General features: G+C 37.1%; 1 protein-coding gene across 2 annotated transcripts in view; it reads left to right on the top strand.

The window, feature by feature from the left end:
- The first annotated feature begins 444 nt into the window (after positions 1–444).
- TAX1BP1 (Tax1 binding protein 1) overlaps positions 445–28,000 on the top strand; it is an 87,182-nt gene continuing 59,626 nt past the window's right edge. For both annotated transcript variants that reach the window (XM_059933713.1, XM_059933712.1), the window contains exons 1-4: positions 445–572; positions 8,963–9,131; positions 20,456–20,558; positions 25,720–25,907. In XM_059933713.1, coding sequence (XP_059789696.1) covers positions 8,970–9,131; positions 20,456–20,558; positions 25,720–25,907 — 453 coding nt within the window. In that variant the 5' untranslated portion in view covers positions 445–572; positions 8,963–8,969. The remainder of the gene's footprint in view (positions 573–8,962; positions 9,132–20,455; positions 20,559–25,719; positions 25,908–28,000) is intronic.

Below are 28,000 nucleotides of genomic sequence, written 5' to 3'. Positions count from 1 at the left end.
CTTCTATGGTTCTCTACTTTCCGATCCACAAAATAAATGGATTCGCTTAGATTTTTAAAGATCCAGGCAATGACATGGTACTAATGCATACACCCCAGGGCTACCCTTGCCACTTAACTGGTAAGTTACTTAACTTTCGCTCAAAGTAATGATTAAAAAGTCAAAAATGCATTATCCAAACGGACCCTGTTTGGTTGCCACAAGGTCTCTGAGCGAAAACGGCGAAGAGGAAGAAAGAGGAGGAATAGCCGAGCCGAGGGAAAAGGCCGGTTCGGATCTGTTCGGGTCCAATGGCAGGGCGTCAGGAGCTAGGGTGGTTAAAGGACCGTACGACCAACTTGGCGTTTCAGTGATTGGCCCAGACTGACGCAGCTCGGCGGCGGCGGCGGCGGCGGCGGCGGAAGGGGCCGGGCCGTGGACGGAAGTGACATAACGCCGGCTTTTGGCCTTGTGGGGAGGTGTAGCAGGTCGGTAGAGGGAGACTGTGTTGGCGGAAGAGGCTCGGCGGCTGATGGCGGCTCAGGCTCGGAAGCCTCTCTAACATTCCCCTCTGCTCGGGAGTTCCTCACTCGGTAAGCGCCTTGCGCGGGGCGGACGCCCGCTGGAGCTCTTTGGGGGCTCGTGATACGTCCCTCTGCTCTAGCGTCCAGGGGCCTGGTAGGTCTCGGGAACGGTCTCCGTGGTGACGGTGCTGCCGAATGACGATGCTTTCCTTCCCGAGGACAAACCTTTCCAAACTGCGATTGTGACGGTGGTGTGGGCAACTTCGGTTAGCAATGGAGTTGGAAAAAGCGATGGGTGGCCGCCCCACACGGCGGGGAGGCCCTGGATAGGCTTTCGCTATTTGGGGGAGCCGTGTGGGACGTGGGCCCTTTGGCGGGGGCGGGGGGGCGAGTGACGCGGGGGACCCCCGGAGAAGAAAGTGCCTTGCCCGAGGCTCCACTCTAGGGTGAGTGTTCGGAGGGCAGCGTGTGTGCTGCCGGGGCAGGTAAGCTTGGGAAAACATCTAGGTCGTGTCGGGATCGGACGCTCGGGTTTGCCCGTGCGGAGTGAAGCCCAAGTGTTTTGGTTTGAGTCGCCAGTGGATTAGGAGGCGGAGACTGACTGCGAGCCGTGGGCGGAGTTAGCGGTTTGGGCCGGCTTTCCGACTTCACCTGGGCTGCAGAATTAGTGAACGCTTTCTTGTCTGTTTATAAATGGCCTTACGCCTAGTGCTCGAAGGGATCTTAAATATTCCGAGGAGAGTCACGTTTGTCTTTGCTTAGGCAATTTTTCTTGATTTCACAACTCTCCCTCCCAGCACCCCCGGAGGTCCGCAGGTTGTGGACAAGTCCCGACAGGCGCTCGTCGTTTCGGGGAATCTTTGTTAAGAGATTAGTGTGCATATGTGTCTACTGATAAACATATATTACCTTATTGGTAATAATTTAGTTTGAGAACGCCGTGACATTTGACTTTCTACATATATATATTTTTTTGATTTTGATTTTTTATTTTTTTAACATCTTTATTGGAGTATAATGGCTTTACAATGGTGTTAGTTTCTGCTTTATAACAAAGTGAATCAGTTATACGTATACATATGTCCCCATATCTCTTCCCTCTTGCGTCTCTACATATATTTTTAGGTTTCACGAGGTAGTTATGAATTGCTATTGTGTCAGGGATGAGAAAATAAATCTTGTTTTCAACTCTGCATTCCGCTAATCGTAGAATTTCTACAAGCTGCATGCAACAATTACTAATTATAGTTTTGGAGCTCAATTCCCGAAGTGTTTAAAGAGATCATTTGAGTAACATGTTAATCTAAAAAAATGGGCTGATTACCCTCAGAGTGCTATTTGGGTATGGAAAAGGGGCTGAGGCCAGGCCTTCCTTTCGTTCTTATCAAGGATAAACTTGATTTCTTGAAGGTTTACTTGATTACGTTTTCTAGTCATCACATTGTTAAATTGCACACCCCTGTTTACCATTATGGCTGCAGACATTTGTGTAGAATTAACCAGTAAATATCTTTTCCTTAACAAAATAACAGGTATTTTGGAATTAAAATTTCAACCTTTTTAATGATGTTAAATATTTATGAAGGATCGTAACTATGCTCCTTTTTTTTACTGCTTTGGGGGAATTGCCTCACATGTGAAGTTTATTGGATTGCATTCTTTTGGAATTTGTATGTTACTAAGTAAAATTTTGGCTATATCCACTTCTAGCCTTTTAAAGTTTATTTTGCCCCAAATAACCTCTTACAAGAAGGTAAAGATACCCTCCCCTCTAATATAATAGAAAGCCAAGATCATAGCTTTTTAGAAACCAACTTTTAAAACAATCTAAAAATTAAAGTGGTGTGAGTGACACCTGGGCAGAGTTAGTGGTACTCAGCTGTAAAGCATTCTGGAGATTGGGAGGACTGTAAGAGTGCAAATTGACAGATTGGTGGATTTGCTTCTGCCTCCCGGAAAGATTGCTGATAATATTTTTCTGGTCTGTAAACCAGCTGATAGTCTTTGTTTGAGCTGAAGTATAAATAATTGGAAGCTATTAGAATATCAGACGTATTTTTTCCCTTCAGATGTTCAGTGTCCTCCAGGACTGAAGTTCGGAGATTAATTTAAAAGTTCATATAGTTTTAACTGAATATTTTAAAAAACTTTCACTAGGTTTGTCAACCACTATGTGTAATGTGTTTCTGTTGCAGAAGGTCATATATGAGTTTTTATTACTAATTTTTGTCTACTTTGGTTTTACTAAATTTTATTATGGAAATTTTCAAAATACCCAGAAGGAGAACAAACAGTTAAAGGAACCACTATTTTGCTAATCTTGGTTTATTACACTGTCAGCACATTTATTTTTTCCCCTGGAGTTTTTAAAGCAAATCCTGGGCAACAGGATATTTCACCTATAATTAGTTTACCGTCCGTCTTTAACTGGTAAGGACTTTGAAAAAAATACAGTCACCATGATAATATTATCACATAGAACAAAATTACTTTATTTCTTTTTGAATTCTAAGTGTTAGAATTGGCAAATTATATACAATATTTATCTAAATTTAAAAGCTTAATTTGATTCTGGACATTTAATGCACAGAAATTCTTAATATGGTCAGTTTCCTACTTTATTTGATTAAGGCTTACACGTTTTGGGCTAGTTAAATAAAATGTGTATCAGGAGCCACTGGAAAAATACTACCACAAAAGCCAGATCTGGTTTGGGCTTGAAAAAATTCCAAGAGGAAGAAGTAAAGATAACATTGAAATCCTCCCCCTTCACCCCCCAAATTTATTCTAGCTACTTAGTGACCACTGCATATTAGTTATTTTTTCCTTAGGTATTGATGAATCCTCAAAAATAACAAAATTGGATTGTAGACCAAAGTATACAGCATAACACATAAAAGGAACTCTAGAGATGTTAGAACTTTGGGGAATAAAGTAGGAAACATGGGAGAGGGCACTGCAGGCAGCATGTATATATATTTCAGACTTTGTTTCCCAGCCAAATCTGTCTGGTCTTTTTTTTTTTTTTTTACTGTTCTCATGTATTTTTGTTTTTTATTTATTAATATTTTTAATTGCTGTAACATTGGTTTATAATATATTAGTTTCATGTGTATAACATTATATTTCTACTTCTGTATACACTACAGCATATTTACCACCAAAATTTTAGTTTCCATCCTCCATCAAAGAGTTGGTACCCTTTACTTATATCCCCCCCGCCCTGCCACTACTCTTGTTCTTCGTGTGTCCAGGTTTGGTTTCATTCATTTATTTTGGGTTTTTTTGTCTGTTTTCTTAACTAGAAAACTTTTACTTATTCTTTGCTTGCATCTTAATGTATGCATGTTTCTAGAGGTGTACTTTACTTTAGAGACTGGGAAACAAAATTTGATATGGTAAAGCTGCTTCCACTTCCTTTAGTGGTAGGAGCTATATTTCCTCTCTCCAACTGAGGCAGTTTGTTTTACTCAGGATGTTAGTGAAGCTACACTTCCCAAGCATTACCACAAGGTGATGCAGTGACTTTGTATATTACTTCTCCACTGGGTGGTGTGTGGGTCTGTGTGTGTGCGGGTCTTTGTGTGTGCCTGTGAGCATGTGTGTAGTGTATAAATCTGCCTGTGAATCATCTTGATACATTAGCATTCTCAGCTAATTTCAACATTTTTATAAGCTTGCCCATCTTTTCACTCCATTTCTTATCTGTGTGAAGAGTGAAACAGGAACTGTATGGGAATTAGATATTTTACTGTTTAAAATAGGTTGATTCATGTTGTAATTACATTCAGATTACATTTATCCATGTTAACTTTTTTATGACTAGAAGCTATATTGGAAAATTAATTAAAAGTAATAATGAGAATGGAATGACTTTTGTAAAATATTTCTATAGTTACAGTCGCATTGAAATGTTTAAAAAGGTTGGAGTGTTGGTGAGAGATTAATGAAGGTTATTAATGGGATAATTATAGATTATCATGCTATAAAGATTTATAAGCATCATGAATATATTTAAAGTCTGATGTTAGGGTTTTATATTAAAAACCTGAATTTTGGGGAGAGGGTTTAAAAATGAAATTTCATGTTAATGTGTTTATTTAAAATAATGAAAATAATACATTAAATATACTGGTAAAAATTCAGTCAGTTGAGTTAAAAGTTAAGGTCCTCTTAAGTTCTCTTTTCACACATAGCCCTCATGAGTAAAGATTGTATGATGTGTGCTTTTTGAGTCCTTTTGATGCATTTATAAGCATATATACACATGTACATATATAAATACATATGTGTACACCTTCAAGCTATTTTATACCTTAAAAACTTTTCAGTGAAGTAAAAGTCTAAGGTTGGATTATCGATTTTTAAACACTGTTGTAATTGAGGTTAAACAAAAGTTTAAACTCCACTACCTTGTTTTATAACAAATAATTACTACTTTGTTGATGTAGTTTACTTTAGGAAACAAGTTTTATGAAAAAAGTTTCATTTTTAAATGGCTTTTAATTAAAAACATGGGAAACTCATCCTAAGCTAGCCTTGTTTTCTCCTTACTGAATATCTACCTCAGAGAAACTTACATATTCACTCTCTTCATAGAAAAACATTACTGATTCACTTGCCTCAGTTTTGGTAGTTGTATCTAAAAGAGTTTGGTTCAGTTAACTATAAGTCTGTCTCTTGGGTATTTTATAACCAATAGTGAACATTTTTTTCAAAACCAGAATCGAGGTTTTTTTTTTTGTTTTTTTTTGTTTTTTTAAGGAAGCCACTGACTTGAGATTATCATTAGTGACTTCATTAACATCATGACATTCCCTTGAGCCCATATTTGCTCAGACTATTCAAAGAAACAAAGTAGTAGAACTCTTCACTTATTTTAGGCAGTTTCTAGTGTTTGTGCTACCTTTTCACGTTCCTGAAGGCTTTGCGTTTCCAGCTGGAGAGTATTGACTGTTAAGTCCTTCTGTGAAGTAGGGTCGCTGGTAATAAAGCCTTTTTGTTAGTGCGGAGGTACAGGCGGTTTATTACTGAATGCATTCTCTTTACCCTTGGAATCCTGGCAAACCTCAGGTGGGGAGAGGCTGACAGACATCCAGCCTGGAATTCTACCACAGTGGCTTCCAGGTTGATGATTGACCGTCTCTTTGATGTCCAGTATATTGTCCAGTATATTGTGTAATACTGTAAGTACAAAGCAGTATTTTGACCATAACAGAAGCAGAGAATGCATAAGAGGAAAAGTAGACATTTTTAAAAGTGTTTATTTCAGAACTTTAAAAATTTGCCTTAGTATTTCAAACAGTTCAGTGAAAGAAACATTTGTAAAAGCACATTGTCTTAGATTTTCCTAGCAATAAAGACTTCTTAGTAATTGTTAAAATGTGAGTAGTTTTGGGAATTCCCTGGTGGTCCAGTGGTTAGGACTCGGCGCTTTCAGTGCTGTGGCCCAGGTTCAGTCCCTGGTTGGGGAACTAAGATCCCATAAGCCATGCAGCGTGGCAAAAAAAAAAAAAAAAAAGTGAGTAGTGTTACTTCTGTGCTTGTCCTGTAGAAAATTCATAGATTTGTGAAGTAAGTTAGAATAATTTGGTTAGCAAATTCTTGTCCCAGTTTTTCCCATTGTTACAGAGATTCCTGTTTTGATGACTCAGAAGTAAGTGCCATAGTGTCACTATCATTGTTTCTGATGTGGTACTGTAGGATCAATGACTGTACTGAGTCTGTGACATACTGTATAGAGATAGATTTTTTGAGTAAATCCTCAGTTGTATCCTTTTTCTCAAAAGTAGAGCACAAGATATGGAAAACATTTGGGTCTTGCAGATTTTTATAGGCCACTTTCACCATTCATCTGCTAGCTGGTGCTTGGTGTTCACTAAACCAGTGAGCATTCACTGAATCTGTAATAGATTCTCAACAGTATGTGTTTCATTTACACTATACATTTAAAAATACATACATTTATTTTTAATCAGTGAATGTATGGAAACGGTACAATAATACTGGAAGTCAAGGGAGAATGAAAGGGTAGAATTGGTATAGGTAGAGAGGAACAAATAGGTTCTGAACTATTTCAAGTAGACCAACTGAGATTTTACATCATTTGAGAGATTTGAACAAGTATGAACCAGAAGCCCAAGAAGACAGCCTAGGTCTGGGAATCTGTGAGAGTTGCTAATGGAGACTTAAATTGTTGGGTTGGGTCAAAGTCTAAGTAGTAGTTCTCTATCCTGGCTGTATACAGGGTTGAGATTACTTGGGGAGGCTTAAAAAAAAAATGCGTGTATATACACACACATGCATGTGTGCGCCCAGGTCCCATTTCCGGAAAGTCATTGTCTTTTCTTTTTCTTTTTTAAGACCCCTAATGATTCTGATATCGAGCCAGGGTTGAGAAGAAGCTGGTCCAGGGGATCATGAATGTGGGTCAAGAATGCAGGCACAGAGAGGTTAGCATCAGTTACAGGAGCCTAGGGGAGGGATGGGATGGATCAGATTAGGGAGGAAAATGATGAAGTTCAAGGGTTCAACATAGAAACACCGCTGGCTCATTTGCTTTCAGTTGCAAAAGAAGCAGAGGGCTAGGCTTTGCAGGAGAGTTGAGAGTTTGTTTTTGATTTTGGTTTTAAAAATTTTTTAACTCGGGACTTCCCTGGTTGTGCAGTGGTTAAGAATTCGCCTGCCAACGCATGGGACACGGGTTCGAGCCCTGGTCCAGGCAGATCTCACATGCCGCGGAGCAACTAAGCCCGTGCACCACAACTACTGAGCCTGCGCTCTGGAGCCCGCGAGCCACAACTGCTGAGCCCGCATGCCACAACTACTGAAGCCTGCACGCCTAGAGCCTGTGCTCCGCAACAAGAGAAGCCACCGCAATGAGAAGCCCGCTCACCACAGCGAAGAGTAGCCCCCACTCAACGCAACTAGAGAAGCCCGTGCGCAGCAACAGAAGACCCAACGCAGCCATAAATAAATAAATAAATAATTTTTTTAAACTCATGTAACTTTCTGAGCCATATTGTAAGTTAATTACTTCTCAGTTTGTGTTTTTATATTTAATCACATTTTTTTTTTCTTTTTTTTTTTTTTTTTTCACACACACACACTGTATTTTATTTTTACAAGAGATAAATCGACTGACACCAAGCATTGTACATGGATGACCACAACAAAAGCAACAATGATTGCAATTACCAAACATGAAACACACTCATACTATGTCACAGTATTGACACTCAGTCCAGTAATCCTCCACTGTAACAGCTCCTTTACTTTGCAGTGAAAATTGATTTGTATATTCTTTGCCTCTGAGTCCTTGTGGAATTTTTTTTTTTTTTTTTTTTAATTCAGACAGAAAGTCACAAAAATTATACTCATCCTCATCAGTTCACTCAGTCCCATGTAATTAATTTTTTTTTTCATCTTGATCTTTTGTTAGCACTTTTATGAGTTCATCAGTTTTTCATTAGAGTTCTGAAAATGCTTATTCATTCAGTTCAGCAGTACAGTCTGTTACCAGAAACCTGTACTTGTCAGAGTCTTTTCCATGTATTTCTTGAAGATGAAACCCTTTTATAGGAACATATCTGCAAAATCATCAGAGTACACCCAGAACTGTCTGTAAATGACAAAAGACTTAAAAATGACCACGGTTAAAGATTTGATGACAGTTCATAATAATGCAGTTGACAAGAAAATTAGTTATTTCTGAGATATACATTTTAAAGTAATAACTAGGATTATTACTTATAACATTATACCATAACATATAAGATTTTTAGAAATTTCATGTAATGTCTGAAACATTTATATTGACATATTTCCATACATATTTCCATACAAGTACAAATATAAGATTTTTAGAAATTTCATGTAATGTCTGAAACATTTATATTAACATATTTCCATACATATTTCCATACAAATACAAATATGATTTTTAGAAATTTCATGTAATGTCTGAAACATTTATATTAACATATTTCCATACATATTTCCATACAAATACAAATATAAGATTTTTAGAAATTTCATGTAATGTCTGAAACATTTATATTAACATGTTTCCATACAAATAACCCAATGAAAGTTTAGTTTAAAAATTTATTTATTTATTTGGCTGTTCCAGGTCTTAGTTGTGGCATGTGAACTCTTAGTTGTGGCATGTGGGATCTAGTTCCCTGACCAGGGATCAAACCCAGGCCCCTTGCATTGGGAGCGTGGAGTCTTAGCCACGGGACCACCAGCATTCCCTTTCATCACATTTTTAAGAAGGAGTTCCAATATTAAATATATTATATTTACAATATAATATAAATATAATATAAAAGTATGTCTTTTCAATAATTATGGTATGAAAATATTCATGTAATTTGCATTAAGTGTTATGTATTTTCTGAAGGTATGAGTTTTTTCTTAGTTGGTATCATTAAATTTGTATGATTTACTTGTTTCAGATTCACAATGACATCCTTTCAAGAAGTTCCACTGCAGACTTCCAACTTTGCCCATGTCATCTTTCAAAATGTGGCCAAGAGCTATCTTCCTAATGCACACCTAGAATGTCATTATACCTTAACTCCATATATCCATCCCCATCCAAAAGATTGGGTTGGTATATTCAAGGTAAGAGGACTTTCTCCATATTTCTTCCATGTAGGTACTCTTTATTTTCTTCTTAAGAGGTTGACAAGTAGTTTATACTAGTCTTGTCTTAACTCTACTTTAAGGGTCATTTTTGTAAACATCAAATGTGAAACATTGTGTAAACATGAAATATTTAATAGTGCAGGGTAGTGTACAACAAATGTTATGACTTTCAGTTCAGCACACTTTCCTCTCTATGATTAAAAGGTTCAACTTCACTTAAGTTCTTACAGAAATTTTTTCAAATCTTTTTTTTTTCTTCTTCCATTTTCTCCATTCCTTACCTTAAAAAAATGATCTTTTCCTTTGGGTTACTATATCATTTACTATCTTGTCATTTGTAATTAATTTTGTATAGCTCTACAACTATGTTATTATCTCTTCTATTGTCCTGCATTGTTTAAATATTCCTTATATTGTCTTATGCTTTTATAAGAGTATTCTGTTTTACATGACTAAATAGTAAATTCTTTGATGGCAAGAGTCACAGTTCTAATATTTTGCCAATCATTTTGTGTAATATATGCTTGAAAATTACATTGAATGATCATTACAGTGGTGGAAGTTTTTCGGCAATTTCAATTCCTGAGAATGTAATGGAGAACCAAAACATAAGAATGTCCTTTGAATAGTCAAAATAGTGTCATAAATGTCTAAACAGTAAAACTTACTTTTCTCCTTGGTTACTTTAGATTCTCCCTAAGAATCAATTTATTTTATTTTAGATGTGATTTATTAAAATCAAGGCCATTAGGTCTTGAAATTTTGATTGTGTGGTCTGTATAAGTTAAATAGCAAAGTAGAAAGAAATAAGAGTAGCCGCTAAAATTAGGCACATTGAGAGCATTTAGAAGTGAAAGTCTGGCCTAGTAGAGTGAGGAGGGCAGAAAAACTAAATTGGACAAAATAAAGTTTTGGCATTTAATGATATTTCAGTTCCTTTTTGAATCCCTTATCCCTTGGTGTTGCTGGATAGATGAGTCATTTACTCTTTATTTATGTAATTTTTTTTAGGCCTGTCAGATTCCAATATGGATTCCAGTATGGATTCCAAAAGCTTCATTGTAAGCTTTTTATGAAATCAGTATCAGTTTAAATTTTATGTAAGAGATGAATAACAAGTTAAATATACTAAGAATTGGCATTTTCTGCAAGAATGAGTCAGAGAGGAAGAATAGAGCAGGGTAAGGAGATTGAGGGAAGGGAAGGGCATTCCTGGCAGGAAAATGGCATAAGCAAAGGCACAGGGGTGAGAATGTTTATGAGAATGAATTAGTTTAACTAGAACATAAACGTAATCTAGGGAGGTGGAGGGAGATGAAGTTAAGCGTCAGTCTTTCCATGGAGGACCTTCAGTGTTAGGGTAAACAATTTGCAAACTTTTCCATATGGGCAGTGGGAAGTCTGCATGTGTAGGTATGGAGGCTGATGTGTGATAAATTGTATTTCAAAAGATGAATCTTCATGGTTTTCTTTCAGACTACTTATTTATGTCTTAGGTTTTTTTTCCTCCCTATTTTTAGTTAATGGCCTATTTAAGACAAAAGCTTATGAATTTCTCTTCAAATCCAGCCAAACACCAATTCTGTCTATTTTCCTGCCTACCTACTAATGCATTTTTAATATCACAGCCCTAGTTCATGCCCTCCTTATTGATTTCTAAGATGATTGCAATAGGTCACCTGTTTTCCCTGCTTTCATTCTTCTATTTGTTCTTCAAACTGCTCTATATAAACTATAATAGAAAATGAAAATCTGAACATATCTTCCTCTTGTTTAAGTGGTTCTTCATCCTCTATGGGATAATGGCAAGACCAAATAACTTAGTGTGCCAAATAGGGCTCCTTTATACGACTTGATTTATAGCTTCCTTTTTTGTCATTGCCTGCTTATTTTTTGGCTTTGATAACGTTAAACTATTATCTCTTGTGTACTCCAAGGACCGTAACTTTTCTCTTAGCAATAATACTTACATAAATACATACATGATAAATAAGTTTGTATAGAATACCCTTTCCATCTTTTTTGCCTGGATAATACTTAAAACTTAGTGGGAAGTTTAAGCATGTACTAAAAATTTTGAAATATACAGGAAGACTCAAGGAAGAAAATAAATCATGTTTTAATACTATTTTAATGCTTACCTAGAATAAGCATTGTTAACATATTGGCATATATCTATAATTAATAATTATACACATACTTTGTGTGTAATAAAGTATACACACATGCTATTGATGCGTTGTGGAATTCATGGAAATGTTTCCAAATGTTTATCACTAAACAATGCTTAATACAGATCTCTGTATCTGTTTTTATTTTGTTTGTCATTGTATTTCATAGGATAAGTTCTTGGAAGTGGAATTGCCATGTTTATGGCATTGAATGTTTTTAAACACTTGACGTGTACTGCAAATTGATTGCTGTCCAGAATGATTTTGATAGATATGATATTGACAAGGTAGGCAGGGAGACAGTGCCCAGGTAGTAATTTTAACGGGAAGGAATGAAGGGAAAGTGTGTTGTGTGCTTGAGAGTGTTAAGGAATTTAATTTTCCTGGGACAGGTACCAGTTTTAGAAGATGAATGGGAAACGTTAGTTTGGATCACGTAGATTGCTTTAGTATTTAGCTGAGGAATAATTTTTAAGCAGAGAGTAATAGAGTTTAGAGGTGAACTTTAATCTTCTAGTGCTGAATAAGATAAATTGGAATTAGAAAAGAATGGAGGCAGAGAGGATGTTTGTTTATTTATTTTTTATAAATTTATTATTTATTTTTGGCTGCGTTGGGTCTTCATTCCTGCGCGCAGGCTTTCTGCAGTTGCGGCGAGCGGGGGCTACTCTTTGTTGCGGTGCGTGGGCTTCTCATTGTGGTGGCTTCTCTTGTTGCGGAGCACGGGCTCTAGGCGCACGGGCTTCAGTAGTTGTGGCACTTGGGCTCAGTAGTTGTGGTTCGTGGGCTCTAGAGCACAGGCTCAGTAGTTGTGGTGCACGGGCTTAGTTGTTCCGTGGCGTATGGGATCTTCCCGGACCAGGCCTCGAACCCGTGTCCCCTGCATTGGCAGGTGGATTCTTAACCACTGCGCCACCAGGGAAGTCCCAGAGAGAATGTTTAGACCATCTTCATTTTCTAGGTGAGATTAAGCCTTAGAGAAGGGAATCAGTTGTGGGTAATAATCTGTAAGAGGTATCTGTAGGGTTTGTCAGCTATTAATTTAATGAATTGGAACTGGAACTCATTTATTGAGTATACCCAGTAATGAGGAGCAAGGTCATGTGCTGAGTTGGGGAGGGCTTGAGTATGGAGAAGATATGGTCTTGCTACTGTGGAAGAATGTCACAGGGAATCGGAGTAGGTTAACCAGGAGATTTCTGAGCAGCCATTTTGTGAGTTTGTCTAGAGAGATTGAGCACCTAGAATTGAGTGAAGAATTCAAAAAGTGGGTATCATTCAGACTGGGAATTTGGGAAGAGAAGTCAGGAGGACAAAGGATACTAGGGTGGTTTTGGGTGCATTATTATTGAAATGATTAATTGACCATGAAGTCCAGGTTGGGTAGGGGAATGAGTGAAGCCAGGCAAGGGATGTAGACTGTGTTGGAGATTTTCTTTTTTTTCTTTTTTAAAAAATTATTTATTTATTTATTTATTTATTTATTTATTTATGGCTGTGTTGGGTCTTCGTTTCTATGCGAGGGCTTTCTCTAGTTGCAGCAAGCGAGGGCCACTCTTCATCACAGTGCGCGGGCCTCTCACTGTCGCGGCCTCTCTTGTTGCGGAGCACAGGCTCAGCAATTGTGGCTCACGGGCCTAGTCGCTCTGTGGCATGTGGGATCTTCCCAGACCAGGGCTCGAACCTGTGTCCCCTGCATTGGCAGGCAGATTCTCAACCACTGCGCCACCAGGGAAGCCCCTCTTTTTTTTTTTTTTTAACATCTTTATTGGAGTATAATTGCTTTACAATGTTGTGTTAATTTCTGCTGTATAACAAAGTGAATCAGCTATATGTATACATATATCCCCATATCCCCTCCCTCTTGTACCTCCCTCCCACCCTCCCTATCCCACCCCTCTAGGTGGTCACAAAGCACCGAGCTGATCTCCCTGTGCTATGCAGCTGCTTCCCACTAGCTATCTACTTTACATTTGGTAGTATATATATGTCAGTGCTACTCTCTCACTTCATCCCAGCTTACCCTTCCCCCTCCCCGTGTCCTCAAGTCCATTCTCTACGTCTGCATCTTTATTCCTGTCCTGCCCCTAGGTTCATCAGAACCACTTTTTTTTAGATTCCATATATATGTGTTAGCATACAGTATTTGTTTTTCTCTTTCTGACTTACTTCACTCTGTATGACAGACTCTAGGTCCATCCACTTCACTACAAATAACTCAATTTCGTTTCTTTTTATGGCTGAGTAATATTCCATTGTATATATGTGCCACATCTTCTTTATCCATTCATCATGGAGATTTTCATTTTTTCCTTTTAGTTTTTCTCCCTCTTCTCTAGTGTTGACTAGTTTAAATTATAACTAAAACATGTAGCATGTTTATTACTTTATACTTTACACAGGTCTTTCATGAGAGCATTATAGTTGCCATTTTACAGATGAGGAAACTAAGGTCTAGAGAGAAGTGTCTTGCTCACTCCAAATTAAACTTTGGAGCTGAGGTTTGAACCTCATGTAAATTGGCATTCAAGAATTGTTCTCTGGCAGTTTGGTTAAGTGAGAGATCTGGTTATCCAAAATTAATAACAGAGTTCCTAGTAAGTTCAATGTGCATTTTATGAGTGATAGAATTGAAGTAAAAAAATACAGGAAAAGATTGAGAACTATACCTGATGCCATATCTATTATTAAACCCAACATTAGTTGCAATAAAATATTATATGTCACATTACATTTGAGTTTTATCAATTTGATTTGGTCTTAGTTATATAAATATTTATTTTTAAGAATTTATTTACATTTATATTTATACTTAGTACAAATTGAATTACCTTATAATTAAAATAACTTAAACTAAAGGTCCATGAGGTTTTTTTTTTAACTATAAAGGAGTTTTAACAGTTCTCATGTTTCAGAGATACTTTTCTAGTGGAGGAAGTTGGGAGTGCAAAGTGATTATGTCATGTGTCCAGGGTCACATAGGCAAACCAAGCTTCCCAGTATGGTACTGTTCTCACTGAATCATTATTGACAACCAGATAAAAAACTTTAATTTCCTGGTGTGGAAAGTGAAACTGAGCAGTGATTTTGTGCTTGACTATCTTGTTTCAAGCTTTTGTTTCCCTCTTCCTTGTTTCTCCTTACCTTTTCATATTTCTCTTCATTCTGCTTGTTCTGTCTTCCTGCCCTGGTCTCCATTCCAGTCCTTTCATATTTTCTGTTTTAAAAAAAAATTCTCCTGTTGTAAAAATAATCATAATTTTATAATACTTGGAACAAAACAGGAAATGTAAAAGATACAATTAAGATGACCAGCAGTCCCATTGCCCACTATCTAATAACAGTGGTTAGCATTGTTGATGTTTTCACTGTTTCCTTCCAGTCTTTTTTTTTTTTTTAAACTAAAGGAAGAATACTTTCAGTCTTTTTTTTTTTTTTTTTTTTTAAATTTATTTATTTTTGGCTGTGTTGGGTCTTCGTTTCTGTGCGAGGGCTTTCTCTAGTTGTGGCGAACGGGGGCCACTCTTCATCGCGGTGCGCGGGCCTCTCACTGTTGCGGCCTCTCTTGTTGCGGGGCACAGGCTCCAGACGCGCAGGCTCAGTAGTCGTGGCTCACGGGCCCAGCCGCTCCGCGGCATGTGGGATCTTCCCAGACCAGGGCTCGAACCCGTGTCCCCTGCATTGGCAGGCAGACTCTCAACCACTGCACCACCAGGGAAGCCCCCTTTCAGTTTTTTTTAATGCTTATATTTTGAAAGTAGTTGGAATAGTAGTACATGACCTTTTTTATGTCCTGAATTTTTCACTTACGATTGTAACTGCTTTTTTTTTTTTTAATTTGGTTGCAATGGGTCTTAGTTGCTGCAGGCGTGCTCCTTAGTTGCGGTTCAAGGGCTTCTTAGTTGTGGCTCACTGGCTCCTTAGTTGTGGCATGCGAACTCTTAGTTGTGGCATGCGTGTGGGGTCTAGTTCCTGGACCGGGAATCGAACCCAGACCCCCTGCATTGGGAGCACAGAGTCTTAACCACTGTGCCACCAGGGAAGTCCCATAACTGCTTTCTTAGTAACATTTTATCTCATGCTGGGACATTTATACTGTTTGTGATATTTCTATCTTAGAAGCAGCATTGCATCCTCCCTGTGTATATCTAGGCATTTTTGCAGTTTTTTTCCTTTTAAAAAAGAAGGACCTTTATTCTTTTTTTTTTTTAAATTAATTAATTAATTAATTAGGCTGCCTCGGGTCTTAGTTGCGGCATGTGGGATCTTCGTTGGGGCATGCGTGATCTTTCGTAGCGGCGTGTGGGCTTCTCTAGTTGTGGTGCACGGGCTTCAGAGCAAGCGGGCTCCATAGATGCGGCACTCTGGCTTAGTTGCCCCATAGCATGTGGAATCTTAGTTCCCTGACTAGGGATTGAACCTGCATCCCCTGCATTGGAAGACGATTCTTAACCACTGGACCGTCAGGGAAGTCCCAAGGATCTTTACTCTTGTAATGATTTTTGAAAACTCAGTATATACGAAAGAAAGAAAATATAATACCCTTACCCTATCCTCACCTTCCCCAGAAATATCTGTTGTAAAGTGTGGTGTATATTCTTCTAGAATTTAAAAATTCATAGGCTCATTTTGTACTATTTTGTAGGTTTTGTATTTACCTTACAAAATCAGAAAATTTACTTTAAGTGCCTTTCCTGCTCCATGTCCTGTGTCTATCTTCCCTTTACCCCTCCCCCAAAACCACTCCCCTGCTCTCTCTCTCTCTTTTTTTTTTTAATTTTACTTATTTATTTTTGGCTGTGTTGGGTCTTTGTTGCTGTGCACGGGCTTTCTCTAGTTGCGTTGAGCGGGGGCTATTCTTCTTTGCTGTGCGTGGGCTTCTCATTGCGGTGGCTTCTCCTGTTGCGGAGCGTGGGCTCTAGGCACGTGGGCTCAGTAGTTGGAGCTCGCGGGCCACGGCATGTGGGATCTTCCCGGGCAAGGGATTGACCCCATGTCCCCTGTGTTGGCGGGCGGATTCTTAACCATCTCTCTCTCTCTCGCTCTGTCTCTGTCTCTCTCTCTGTCTCTCTGTCTCTCTCTCTCTCTACCCCCTCTTTGTGTGTTCTCTCCCCCCTTATGTTTCTGTCTTTCTCTTGAGGTTTCTCCAGAATTTATTAACACCTATATTTTTACTTGGTAACCTTGTTGTCCTTCTGATCTTTACATTTCCTCTCAGAATTTCCTTAATGATCAATACCAACATGTTTTTCTAAAATATTAATTCTATAGAAAGGGAACACATTTGTGTGTTTTTTTTTATGACACTACTGTTTAATTTCCTTTTTTCCTCTTACTTTGCTAATTGCATTAATAGCAAAAGAATGATGTCCAGTACTATTGTAATTCCCCAAACTAAACTATGTGAAATATCTGTTGCTTTGGTTCCTTCCTAAACATAGATATGCCCTCTTAACTGGATCCAAGTGTAGCTCCTAAAAGCAATATGTTTTGACAGTGATAGGTAACTTTTAACTGACTGTCCTATTGTTCTAAGTGTTGTCATGTTCTCTCTGCCATTTTTCAATGTTTTAAAATTGCTATTACCAACTCTAAATGTAATAATTTTCTTTATACTTGCTACTAATGGCTACTAATGGCTATACTTGCTACTAAATCTGCAGTCCAGAAATCCAGTCAAGTTCTAGCCAGGTAACCAGGAAAATACAGAGAAAAAGTGTGTGCCTTGGACACTTTGTGGTTTGATTCTTCTAATAAAATTTGTTTACTATTCTTACCATGAGCACCCACATAATTTCCAGATGTCCAAATTCTGTTTCTTCCACTGTGGGTCCACTCTACTGTGTGGGAGTTTAGATGTTAGACATACCCATCCTAAAGGAATCTGTACTCTCTATCTTTCCAAATTGAGAGACTTTTACATTTATTTTTTATATTTGCCTGACATGCTGCTCACAGAGTGACCTAAGAACTATTGTTCAGTTTTTCCTTCCTCAAAAGGAATTTGAAGCATAGTTCTATATTGCTGATTTTTATACTCAGATTCGGTTGCATCTTGCCCCAATTCCTTGGATGGCTCAGTATGGGTTACCTGTGACATTTTAGAGCATGGTCAACCAGTCTCTTGAGAAGAGTTGCCCAGATTTATGCAGTAAAGGAAAGCAAAGTATAAGTTACCATTATAGTCAGCCAGTAAGGAACAGCCTGACTTACTGTGATTCAGTTAGAGAAAACACAGCAAGGACCAAACCACTCAACATATCTCTTTTCTTAAACATATTTTTCTTTTTTTAAAAAAATAAATTTATTTATTTATTTATTTTTGGCTGCATTGGGTTTTTGTTGCTGCTCGTGGGCTTTCTCTGGTTGTGGTGAGCGGGGGATACTCTTCGTTGAGGCGCGCAGGCTTCTCATTACGGTGGCTTGTTGCGGAGCACGGGCTCTAGGCGCATGGGCTTCAGTAGCTGTGGCATGCAGGCTTAGTAGTTGTGGCTCGTGGGCTCTAGAGCACAGGCTCAGTAGTTGTGGTGCGTGGGCTTAGTTGCTCCGCAGCACGTGGGATCTTCCTGGACCAGGGATTGAACCTGTGCCCCCTGCATTGGCAGGCGGATTCTTAACCACTGCGCCACCAGGGAAGCCCAGCATATTTTTCTTATATGGTAAAAGATCTCACTTCCCCCATTTTGTTTTTCTTCTCATGAGAGAAAGCTAGAAACAGTGCTTTCCCCCTTTACCTTACTGTTTCTGTCTTTTGTCACCTGCAGTTCTTTTAAGAATTGTATAGTCATTGACTCAGTGTTGGAAGGAAGGAAGTGGAATTTCAGAAAGTATGAGAGTATTTTATATCCTGCTAGGAGGAGAGTGAGTAGTGTCCTGGTGGTTAAGAGCTTGAACTTCAGGTTCAGATTCTGACTCTGCCATTTACTAGTTTCTTAATTTGTAAGATGAGGGTAATATTTATTCCAAAACGAACAGTGAACTGTATCTGTTACTGCTATTCCCAGTGCCACTTGAATCAGGTATCTATAATTCTGACATTAGTTTTGCATGTCAGCCATCACAAATAAATGGTACACTTAGCATGTCTGTTGACCACCTGGTCCAGGTAGAGCCTGTTAACTTAGGGAGATTTTTTTTCAAGAAAGATGTAGCTCTAGATAGTATTGATATTTCTTTCAAGAGCACCATATGGACAGGGACAAAGAATGCAAGGTGTGACTTGTACCAGGTGTATCTTTTGGGAAAAACTTCAAATAGGGTCTTTTTCAGGAGATGATAGAAGCACTGGGGGATATGGAATGAGGGACAGAACATTTTAGAGTCAAGATCACTGTCCCTAATACGTTGTGTCCCCTTGGGTATTAATGAATGGTAACGTTTAATGAACACTAATGTGCTAGGCACTGTGCCAGGTGCCGCTAACGTGCCGTATCTCATTTAATACACATAGAAGCCTTTATCTCCATTTTAAAGAGGAGGGAACAGAAATAACTTGTCTGAAGTCATTTAGCTAGTAAGTGATCTTTTTTGGCAGTCTGACCTTACTTCCTATGCTCTTAATCACTGCAGTATACTGTGCTTGCAAAAACTACCATTTATGGAGTGCCCATCATGGGTCAGACCCTCTGCCAAGTGCTGCTTTTATGTTCATCATCTAATGTAATGCTTCTAACAATCCTGAGAGAAAAAAACTGAGCCTTAGGTCAGGGAAATCACTTATATCATGGTTTCCTCAAGCTTCTCATCTGTAAAGAGATGAATAGTGTCTTTCAAATGTTTTTGGCCATGACACACAGAAAGAAATAAAAATAATATGATTCTGTGATTTGACCCAGCAAAGTTGCATGCAGATACACAAATTTTCATGAAGCAGTACTTAGCCTTCACGCCCTCTGATGCTTTCTAATTAAAAAAATAAATGTGGGGGCTTCCCTGGTGGTGCAGTGGTTGAGAATCTGCCTGCCAATGCAGGGGACACGGGTTCGAGCCCTGGTCTGGGAAGATCCCACATGCCGCGGAGCAACTAGGCCCATGAGCCACAACTACTGAGCCTGCGCATCTGGAGCCTGTGCTCCCAACAAGAGAGGCCGCGATGGTGAGAGGGCCGCGATGGTGAGAGGCCCGCACACCACGATGAAGAGTGGCCCCCGCTTGCTGCAACTAGAGAAAGCCCTTGCACAGAAACGAAGACCCAACACAGCCAAAAATAAATAAAAATAAAATTAATAAAAAAAAAAATAAGTAAAATAAAAAATAAATGTGGTTATGAACCACTAAATTGATATAATGTTACCACATACTACTGGGTTGTGACTGACAGTTTGAAAACACTCCTTTAGAGACTAAAGATTACTAAGATTCTTCCAGTTTCAATATTCTGGACTCTCTAATCCTAAGTCGATCAGAATTATAGAATATATGTATAATCAAACCTTGTGGATGATGCATAATTTCTTGTAATATACTGGCAAATGGATATCTAGTACCTGTTTTAAACGTATCTAATATTCAGTATTTACCACAGTACAGTTCATCTGGAAAATAAAGACTGAGATATGTAATGTATATATTTATGTTGTAAGGTGGAAATGTTTTAGAGATTGGTGGGACATAGGTGGTCTTTTTGTATATATAAACACCTTAGGAATAAAGGTAAAAATAAATTTTTACAGAATTTACCATTGCCTGTAGGCAAGACTTAACTAAAGATGACAGACTATTGAAGTTTAATTAGTGCATTTAAGGAGGAGGGGGAAATCTAACTAAAAAAAAAAAACAGTTAAATTCGAGGCATAAAATAAATTTTAAAAACTTACGTTTAGTGAAATCAAATTTTAAGTGAAACATGTTTTTATATTTGATCATATGTGTACTGAGGTTTTCCTTGAGAAATTGGATATCAAATTGCATTTTAATACATAGTAGAAACTCTGCTGTTATAGATTTTTATAGCATTAGGTTATAGCTTAATAAAAAATTATAATAAAAATTTGACGTGATTGTTAAAATGCTCATGATTAAACATTAACGCACACTTTAACTTTAGGATGCAGTGAAAAGCAATATGCTATAAGATATCATTCATATTAAACCACTTATAATATCCATGTTTTTGTTGTTTTCCTTTAGGTTGGATGGAGTACTGCTCGTGATTATTACACGTTTTTATGGTCCCCTGTGCCTGAACATTATGTAGAAGGATCAACAGTCAATTGTGTGTTAGCATTTCAAGGTGAGAACTGAAAAGCAGAACTCGATGAAATTAGATGTTTTATTGCCATTAAAAATGTTGTACCCCATTGTAATGATCTACTTAAGCATGTCTAGTGACTAAAGTTGAATTAATTAGTATCTTTCTTTATCAAAAGTCATAAGAATGTAAATATCTAGTGTAGGTCACATGATATTTTATGTAGACAATGGTTTTTTCCTTATTGTCTTTCATTTAAGAGAAGTCTTTTGATGATCTTTTTTTTCAAATGAGAAAATAATGCTGTTACTAATACTAGATAATATAACAAATTAGAGGTGAGACAGATATTCCGTATGAAAATCACAAAAATGATTAACAGGATTTATAGAGTAGAAATTCTATAGGGAAAGTTGCCTATAAAATGGATGTGAGTAATATAAAATTCATTTTTGTCTTAGCTTAGCATTATATACAGATTTTTAAAAATTCTCTTATTTAAAGGAGGAGATATACCTGGTATTGCCCCTCCCCCCACATTCTGCCTTCACAAAGGTGATGGCTAGAGCTTCAGCATCCCTCCTGTGGCCATGAGGGGAAGGCCGAGACAAGCACATATATGTCTGTCCTGACATGTCTGAGCCACTGAATCAAGGCCAGCAGGCAACTGCCTCCAGATTGCTTGTTATATGAAAAAAATACACCCTGTTACTTTAAAACAAAGCACAAAAATTTTATTTAGAAATCTATAACAGAATTTGCTGTAGAGTGATTTTTGTAGTAAAATTGTACTGACTGTGGATTGTATTAAAGCAAATTCTTAGTCTTGTTTATACCATGGACTGTTTTTGGTCTGGGGAAGCTAATGGACTCTGTCTCAGTATAATATTTTAATATACATGAAATGCCCAGAATTGCAAAGGAAACCAATTATACTCCATTGTATGGATTAACACAGCTTATTCATCCATTCGTCTGTTAAAGAATATTTTGGTTGCTTCCAAGTTTTGGCAGTTGTGAATAAAGCTGTAAAGCTGGTATAAACATTCATGCACAGGTTTTTGTGTGGATGTAAGTTTTCAACTCATTTGGGTAAATATCAAGGAGTATGATTGCTGTATCATATGGTAGGAATATGTTTAGTTTCATAAGAAACCACCAAACTCTCTTTTCCAAAGTGGCAAAGCCATTTTGCATTCCCACCAGGAATGAATGAGAGTTCTTGTTGGTCTGCATCTTTACCAACATTTGGTGGTGTTAGTGTTTTGGATTTTGGTGGGTATGTCTTTAAAAAAACTTTTTATTATGAGGTTTGTATATGTTTGGTGTGAACATCAGTTGGGAATGTAATCACATGGAGTTTGCATATATAAAAAAAGTTTCCTTATGTACTGTGACAAGAAACACATATTCAGAGAATAAAATTTGTACCGTAATATAGACAAAGATTTAGGTCCTCATAGATGTTTTATAGATTAAGAGAGTTATATATGTAGTTTATCTTTTAATTCATAGCCTTTTTTTAGATAATCAAATTCAAGTGTGTATAGTGGAACTGATTTTGTTATTAAGAAATTTGTTCTTAAAAGCTGTGGATTTATTTCCAGTCATTTTTTTTTTAATCTACTTTTTAAATTTTTAAAATTTATTTATTTATTTTTGGCTGCGTTGGGTCTTTGTTGCTGCGCGGGCTTTCTCGTTGCGGGGAGCGGGGGCTACTATTCGTTGCGGTGCGCGGGCTTCTCATTGCGGTGGCTTCTCTTGTTGCGGAGCATGGGCTCTAGGTGTGCAGGCTTCAGTAGTTGCAGCATGCAGGCTCAGTAGTTGTGGCTCGCAGGCTCTAGAGCGCAGGCTCAGTAGTGGTGGCGCACGGGCTTAGTTGCTCCGTGGCATGTGGCATCTTCCCGGACCAGGGATCGAACCCGTGTCCCCTGCATTGGCAGGTGGATTCTTAACCACTGCGCCACCAGGGAAGCCCTCCAGTCATTTTTAATGTGATGATTAGTTTTCTTATAATAAATAAGAAACTTAACAGAATTTGTTATAGTGACTAATGAATTTGCTTATTTATGACAGCAGAAAGTTTAAAAGCAGTTAGAAAAAAAAGGAGAAAAGCATCCAGTTTATTTCTGTTCATATTGTAAAAGCATTTTCATGGGAGCAAAGTTTTACATGTTTTTGAAAAGTCATCATAATTTTTACTTTGAAATTCAGAAATAAAATCTTCTGCCTGCCTAGAACTTGTTATATAATGAACTCAGGATAGAGTCATGAAAAACTTAGTCATAGAGAATTAGAGCCAGAAGGAATTTTAATTTAAGCATGATCCAAACAATTTTGCTCATTTTGTAGAGTAGTCATGAGAATCCTGAAATGCAAAACTCAGAACAACTAATAAAGTGTGCATAAATGTACTGTTTTCCTAAATGGACCCTTATTTGTTTACTATAATTTGATTGCTAATGTTACAGGCTATAAAATTTGACTTGGAGTTTGGTTTTTACTTTTTCATATTTTATTTTCAGTTCTACTGATCTGAGGAGAGCTATTTCTAGGTAGCTTTAAATTGCAGTTCTGAATATTTATATCTTGTATCTCAAATGGTATTTGAACCATAATTTTTAGTGAATTATTTTTGTGAGATTTAAAAAAAAAAATCAGACCTCGAATATCTAGTTTGTAGAATTTCTAATGCCATGATACCAGAGCTGATTAGTCAAACTATATTTTTCTTTTCTATTTAAACTTTAAAAGTAAGTGTAGTGGCCTTTGCAAAGTTACTCAGCCACGGATTAATAAATTTAGTAGTAGATAGTAGGAGGATGGGGTTTTTAAAAACTTCAGAAATTTATTGCTAGATGTACCTTTAATTCCTTTTTTTTTTTTTTTTGGCTGTGCCTCGAGGCTTGCAGGATCTTAGTTCCTCAACCAGGGGTCGAACCTCTGCCCCCCTGCAGTGGAAGTACAGAGTCCTAACCACTGGAAAGGACCGACAGGGAATTCCCTCTATTACTTTTTAAAAAAACTTTCTATTTTGAAATAATTTTAGATGTAAAGTTGCAAAAATAGTATACAGAATTATCATCTACCCTTCACCCAGCTTCCCTTAATGTTAACATGTGGCATAACCACAGTACATTTGTTTAAAAAACCAGGAATTTAACATTGGTACAACACTGTTGACTAAAGTACAAACTTTATTCAGATTTCACTAGTGTTTCCTGTAGTGTTCTTTTTTCTGTTCCTGGATCCAGTCCATAATCCCACATTGCATTTAGTTGTCATAGCATCATAGTCTTCTCCAGTCTGTGATAGCTCCTCATTCTGTCCTTGTCTTTCATAACCTTTACATTTATGAAGAGTACTGTTCAGTTTTGTTTTATTCTGGTAGCATGTTCCTCATTTTGAGTTTTTCAGACAGTTTCTCATGGTTAGATTGAGGCTATACATTTTCAGGAAGAATACCATAGAAGTGATGATGTATTCTTTTCAGTGCGTTGTATCAGAGAGTACTTGATGTCTGATTGTCTTCTTACTAGTAATATTAGTCTTGATCACTTGGTTAAGGTGGTGTCTGCTGGGCTTCTCCACTGTAAAGTTAGTATTTTTCCCTTTGTAATTTAACAGTATTATGGGGAGCAATTTTGAGATACCTTGTTTCTCCTCAAACTTTCACCCACTAATTTTAGTATCCATCAGTGGATCTCGCCTACAATAATTATTGTTATTTTTGCCTGATGATGCTTTTCTATTCTCATTTCTTGGACATCATTAGTTGCAATTATTATGTTAGGAAGAGTCATCCTTTTCTCATTCATGCATGTATATTTTCTTCTGTGGAATAAAGTCTAATGCTATCATTTTTTTGTTGCTCAAATTGTTTTAGCTTTCTTTGGCTATTGGGAGGTCTGTCAAGGGGGCTCCTGTTTTTTGACTCCCCCACCCCCTTCTTTTTTGACAACTTCTTTCTTATTTTTAAGCCCCACAGGATGTTTCAGGCTTATATTTTCTCTGCCCCCTCCCCTCTGTGGACAAAGTTCAGCTATTTTTTAAAGAATGAAGTCAAGTGAAGTCAATATCATAATAATGATATTCATTATTATTATATAAAAATTTCAAGATATGAAGGAATAATAGGCATAGTGAATGCACATTTCTGGGTAGATATTAATATCCAAGATAAGGGGAATATATTCACCTTTGTATGTTCGTTTCACAATCATTGAATGCTTCCTGTTTTCAGGTCATTCTGGGGGAATTCAAGAATTTTTATATTTATTAATAATCTGCCCTCAGTATTTCTGAGGTCTGGATGTAGCCTGTAAAGCATGTGTATAATGGTAATGCAAAGTACACAGTGGAGGATTTTTTTTTTTTTAATGTAAAAAATACCATGGGAGCTTTGGAGAGGATTAATTTTGAGCTAGGACTTAGAGAGGATTAATTTTGAGCTAGGATAATCCAGCAGAATTTAAAAGAGGGTAACAGTTGAGCTGAAGAGAGAAGGAACAAATATTGAACACATATTATTTGTCAGATAGTGGGCTAGATGATATAACTACATAATCCATGGTACTTCGGAACTTTGAGATAGATGGCTTCAAATTTCTTTTACAGATAAGAAATTTGGGCTCGGGAAGGTTGAGTAAATAATAATTAGTGGTAGAGCTGGAATTCCAGAATAAATCTGTGTGGTTCCAAAGCTTTTTTTTGTTCTGCATCAGTAGACCTCATCCTCTTTCTGCCCTTACACAGTGCACATGTGCAGCGTATTCCTTTTGTTAATATCTCTCTTTTGCATTTAATTAATGTCATATTTGAGGGAACGTTTCTTTAAATGATGTATTCCAACCCCTGGTCCTCCTAGGCTTTTATGCTGGTTCTTCCATTGCTCCGCCTTCAGCCTCTTTCTCGTTGAAAACTGCATACTTGACTCTCCCAGATGAATTGGTTTTACCCTAGTGAAGATACAGGGAAAGAATACTCTGAGAGTATAAGCTTAGACCTAAGATAAGAAAAATATGGGCATATTTAGGGAAGAAAGAGTCTAGTTTTGATAGATAATTTGTGAAAGATAGGAAAGACATATCCTGAGTGCTTAGAAACAGGGTCAGAAATGAGAGGATATGGCAAGATTTGTTAAATTCAAATAATTTTATAACAGAAAATTTAATACTTTTTTTGTTTGTTAACTTCCACTTAGGATATTACCTTCCAAATGATGATGGAGAATTTTATCAGTTCTGTTATGTTACCCATAAGGGTGAAATTCGTGGAGCAAGTACACCTTTTCAGTTTCGAGCTTCTTCTCCAGTTGAAGAGTTGCTTACTATGGAAGATGAAGGAAATTCTGACATGTTGGTGGTGACCACAAAAGCTGGCCTTCTTGAGGTTGGTACCAACAGTGAGCTGGTGATTCATAAGTTTACATTATGAACTGGATTATTTTGTTACGAACTGTGACTTAAAAATAGTGAATGTTTTCAAAAAGACAAATCAATCATAGATAAATTACAAACAGAGCTCATGTTGGTTGGCATTTTAAGAATTTTTAGGTTATGTAGGAGTATAACCTGAAAATCAAATGCTTTTTAACTAAAATAATAAACTTAGAGTGTTGTTTTTGGAATACTTAAAAAAAATTTTCTGTCACAATTATGTTACTGGTTTCACTGTGGCAGGGACTGTCCCTAGGCTTATCAGTATTTTGTGCATAGTGTATATGCAATAAGTAATTATTGGGAGAATTTGGACCTAAAACTTCCTGTTCCCTCACCCTAACCTTTCTTCTTTAGGGATGGCCTAATCTGTTGATTGTAGAATAGTACAGATTTGGGGGTGAAGCTGATGGGAAAGCGGTATAAAGCAGTAAGTCTAACTGTAATTGGATGTGAACTTCATTTCACTATACCACAAGCATGCCCTATCTCACGTGTGGCAGTGAATCAGTGAAGCATCCCAGTCTCGTAATTAGGTTCAGCATTTTTAGAATGATCTCTTTTCCTGTTTATCTGATCAAATGAATAAGCTGGATTAACCATAATTAAGAAAAAAAAAGGTGAAAAAGCTTCTCACTGTTTTTCACTGAATATTTTCGAGTCATTGCACTTGCATCAAAAGAAATTTTCTATGTAGATGGTCTAATAATGCCATATGTCTTAATTTTTAGTACTTATTGAAGGAAAAAAATAGAACAGCATTCCTATTTCAAGATATTTCTCAATGTCTTTACCCTAAACCTAAAAAATTAGAATGTTATATTTGAGTTTCTGTGAAAAAGATCTTCTTTAATTGGTTCAGTATACATTTTTGGTTATTTGACATTCCTATTTAGTCTATGGCAAGTCATTGCTTATTCTTTATACTCCGATGGATGTTTTTTATATGTAAATATTTTATGCCTTTGATTTTATTTATCTTCAAAAACAGACTACAGAAGAAAGACAAGAGGTTAGAGATATTAGACAGTCGAACTAAGAAGGTTAGAAGGAACCAGTAACTTACTGTGAATTTTTCTGTATCTTTCCTTCCCCCTTCCAGAAATTCCTCTCTTATCTTAAATAAAGAAATGTAACTTTTATAGGGTGACTAAAACATTTTGTGGTGACAACCGCCTGATGATCAAGGTTTTTAGCCTGGTATTTGAATGCTAGTCAAAGATGCTGAAACAAGCCTAGATCTTACGAAGAATGCAGTGACTGTTTATATTGCAGTTTTTTGAATACTTGTTAGACCACCCTGATTTCAGGACCTCCAACAGAAAAACAACAGGCATTTTGGCGTCTACCTATCTTTTGTGCTCCAAGTAAATTGGGACATTGCACAATTTAGTTCTCTTCTTCCTACTCATAAAATGTATGCTGTCTCTTAGGTAAATGTCTCTGAGATAAGGTATTTATATTCTGATCAGTTTTTTGACAAGTCTTTTAAATTTCCACATTTATCAAAATCTTTAATGATTTTACTAAAAATGCACCAAATTAGTACAGGTGTGAGACATTATCTAGGGCACTGTTGTCATTAAGAATAATTGAGCCACAATCCTTCAGTTTGTGAACCTTGGTTGGATCCTAGATTTTTAAAAAGTAGATATTTTGGGGGTAGTGTAGGATATTTTAACTGTGGACTACCCATTGGGTGTTACAAAATTATTGTTAATTTTCTTAGCTATGATCATGGTAGTGGTTAAATACAAGACTGTACTTATTAGGAGATGCTTGGCCTGTGCACTTAGGGGTGAAGTGTCTGCAATTATGTTTCAAATGCTTTAGCAAAAAAAAAAAAAGAAAAAGAAATAAAACTTAGGTATATAGAGGGAGATTAAATATGGCAAAATATTAATAATTATTGAATTTAGGTGATGGGTGGATGGGTGTTCATGGTAAAATTTTAACCTTTTTGTGTGCTCGAAAGATACCAGAATACAAAACTGGGGGCAGGAATTAGACTTGTGTACACTTTTATATAATTTTAATTCCTTTTAA

The sequence above is a fragment of the Balaenoptera ricei genome, chromosome 9, assembly GCF_028023285.1.
Source record: "Balaenoptera ricei isolate mBalRic1 chromosome 9, mBalRic1.hap2, whole genome shotgun sequence".
NCBI classification, from domain to species: domain Eukaryota; kingdom Metazoa; phylum Chordata; class Mammalia; order Artiodactyla; family Balaenopteridae; genus Balaenoptera; species Balaenoptera ricei.
The sequence above is the reverse complement of the archived record's forward strand: the minus strand, read 5'-3'. Positions and strand labels throughout refer to the sequence as shown.